This window comes from Callorhinchus milii, unplaced genomic scaffold, assembly GCF_018977255.1.
Source record: "Callorhinchus milii isolate IMCB2004 unplaced genomic scaffold, IMCB_Cmil_1.0 Scaffold20, whole genome shotgun sequence".
In the NCBI taxonomy this organism is placed as follows: Eukaryota; Metazoa; Chordata; class Chondrichthyes; order Chimaeriformes; family Callorhinchidae; genus Callorhinchus; species Callorhinchus milii.
In genome coordinates, this window is record NW_024704761.1 from 10,918,248 (window position 1) to 10,920,192 (window position 1,945).

The 1,945-nt window shown below is 53.9% G+C and overlaps 1 protein-coding gene across 1 annotated transcript in view; it reads left to right on the plus strand.

Moving 5' to 3' along the window:
• Positions 1-1,540: 1,540 nt before the first annotated feature.
• LOC103175712 (heparan sulfate glucosamine 3-O-sulfotransferase 3A1-like) overlaps positions 1,541-1,945 on the plus strand; it is a 61,912-nt gene continuing 61,507 nt past the window's right edge. The window contains exon 1 of the mRNA XM_042342572.1: positions 1,541-1,945. This exon is cut by the window's right edge and continues 9 nt beyond it. Coding sequence (XP_042198506.1) covers positions 1,688-1,945 — 258 coding nt within the window. The 5' untranslated portion in view covers positions 1,541-1,687.

The window sequence follows — 1,945 nt, forward strand, 5'->3', positions numbered from 1 at the left end:
AACCAGCTATAATCGCGTAGCTTGCCGCTCATAGCACATTGTCTGGTGAGCTTCCCACTGTTTGTCCAGCTGGGGCCATCCTACCCACTTGAATCACTTGTCTTGCAAGGGTTAACATGAGCTGAGTGAGAAGAAAAAAAATGTCTTAAATTTAATTTGACAGCTGGTTACCCCAAAATTCCACGTTGAATGTTAAATACAATGTTCCCAAGTTTAAGAGTGTGAGAAATACACTGTCAGTTTAAAAACTCAGAGACTGCGAGAACACGTCTTAAAGTGTAAGATCAGGTGGAACCGCGTAAAATTCTTAAATTTGGTCTTAACGTTATGATAACACTTATTTGCTTTTTAAAAAAATAAATGATAATAATCCTAGCGTTTGATATATACCGCCTGAGATATCTTAAGAGATTCGCAAGATATACTGTAAAGTGTAGTGACTGCGTGTTTTGTGGGCGAACATGAGAAGTAAAATAATCCGCGCATTTGATACGGCGCTTTTTCACGGCTTCGAGACCTCTCAAAGCGCTTCACAGAACAGACTGTAAGGTATATTTGTGGGCGAGGCACGGCCGCCGATGGCGCGCAGCAGCGAGTGTCCCCCTCGAGTGGAAAATAAAGCCAGAATTTCTCGATGCGTTGACGCTTAAAGTGATGTCCCATTTTTGTTAAGGGCTAAACTGCCAGAGACCAGAGGGGGACCTTCAGACCTCCGGCCACTGTATGGAAGTCTGGCAGCTCTTGACCATTTCAAGCCAAGACGCCTCCACCCCAACCCCAACCCCCCCCACACCCCAACCCCAACCCCCCCCCACAACCCCAAACCCCCCACACCCCAACCCCAACCCCCCCACACCCCCTCCCACACCCCAACCCCAACCCCCCCCCCACACCCCAACCCCCCCACACCCCCCCCACACCCCAACACCCCCCCCACACCCTAACCCTCTCTCCCTCCCTCCCGGTGATTGGACAACGAGTTCCGTGACGTACATCCCAGGGGGTTGGACGATCCCTCCTATTGGCTCGGCTGTGGTGTCCGTGTCAAGTGCGTCATTGGTGGGTGGGAGGGGGGGGGTCCGTTCCCACCCAATTGAGGAAGTTGGTTTCACTCAAGAGCCATGTGGCTGCTCCAACACAGTCAGTGCTGACAGGGACAGGGCATCTCCACACAGAGCCCCCACACCGCCTCGGGGATACCCCGCAATCCATCGGGGCTTCAGCTTCCAGGGATGTACAAACAGGACCTGAGCCAACCACAGCCATAGAAGTCCTATTTTGTTGTGTGTGAGAGAGGGGAGACTGAGGGGGTGAGGGGGGTGAGGGGACTGTAAAAAAAAAACCCCAGTGGCAAACACATAATAAATCAACAAAGCTCAAAAAATAACACTTTTTATTTTTTTTTGGTGGGGAGGGAGAGAGGGAGGGAGAGAGAGAGAGAGAGTAGAGGGAGGGAGAGAGAGAGAGAGAGTAGAGGGAGGGAGAGAGAGAGAGAGAGAGTAGAGGGAGGGAGGGAGAGTAGAGGGAGGGAGGGAGGGAGAGAGAGAGAGTGAGTGAGAAAGAGAAAGGGGGAAAAAAAAGAAGTCTTGACATTAGTTTTCTCGCCCTCCACTCATGGCCGGAGCCGAGTGTGAGAGTGTCAGCCCAGTGTGGCACTGTCTCTCGGCGTTGAGGACCTCCGCGAGTTATGGCAGTTATTAGGTCGCTGCTCCCGGACCCTGTGCCCCCCCAGCGGTACCCCAAAGCCGTGGCCATGCTGTGCTCGCTGCTGATGTGCCTCCTGTACTTCTTCCTGTACTATGTCACCGACCTCTGCCACACCACCCCCGGCCCCGTCCGCGGCTCGGACCCGGGCGGGAGGGCTCTGGCGGCCGATTGGGACGAGTGGCGGTCGGTGCGGAGGAAGAGACTGCTCCAGAAGCCGCAGCCGCGGAGCCACCTGGAC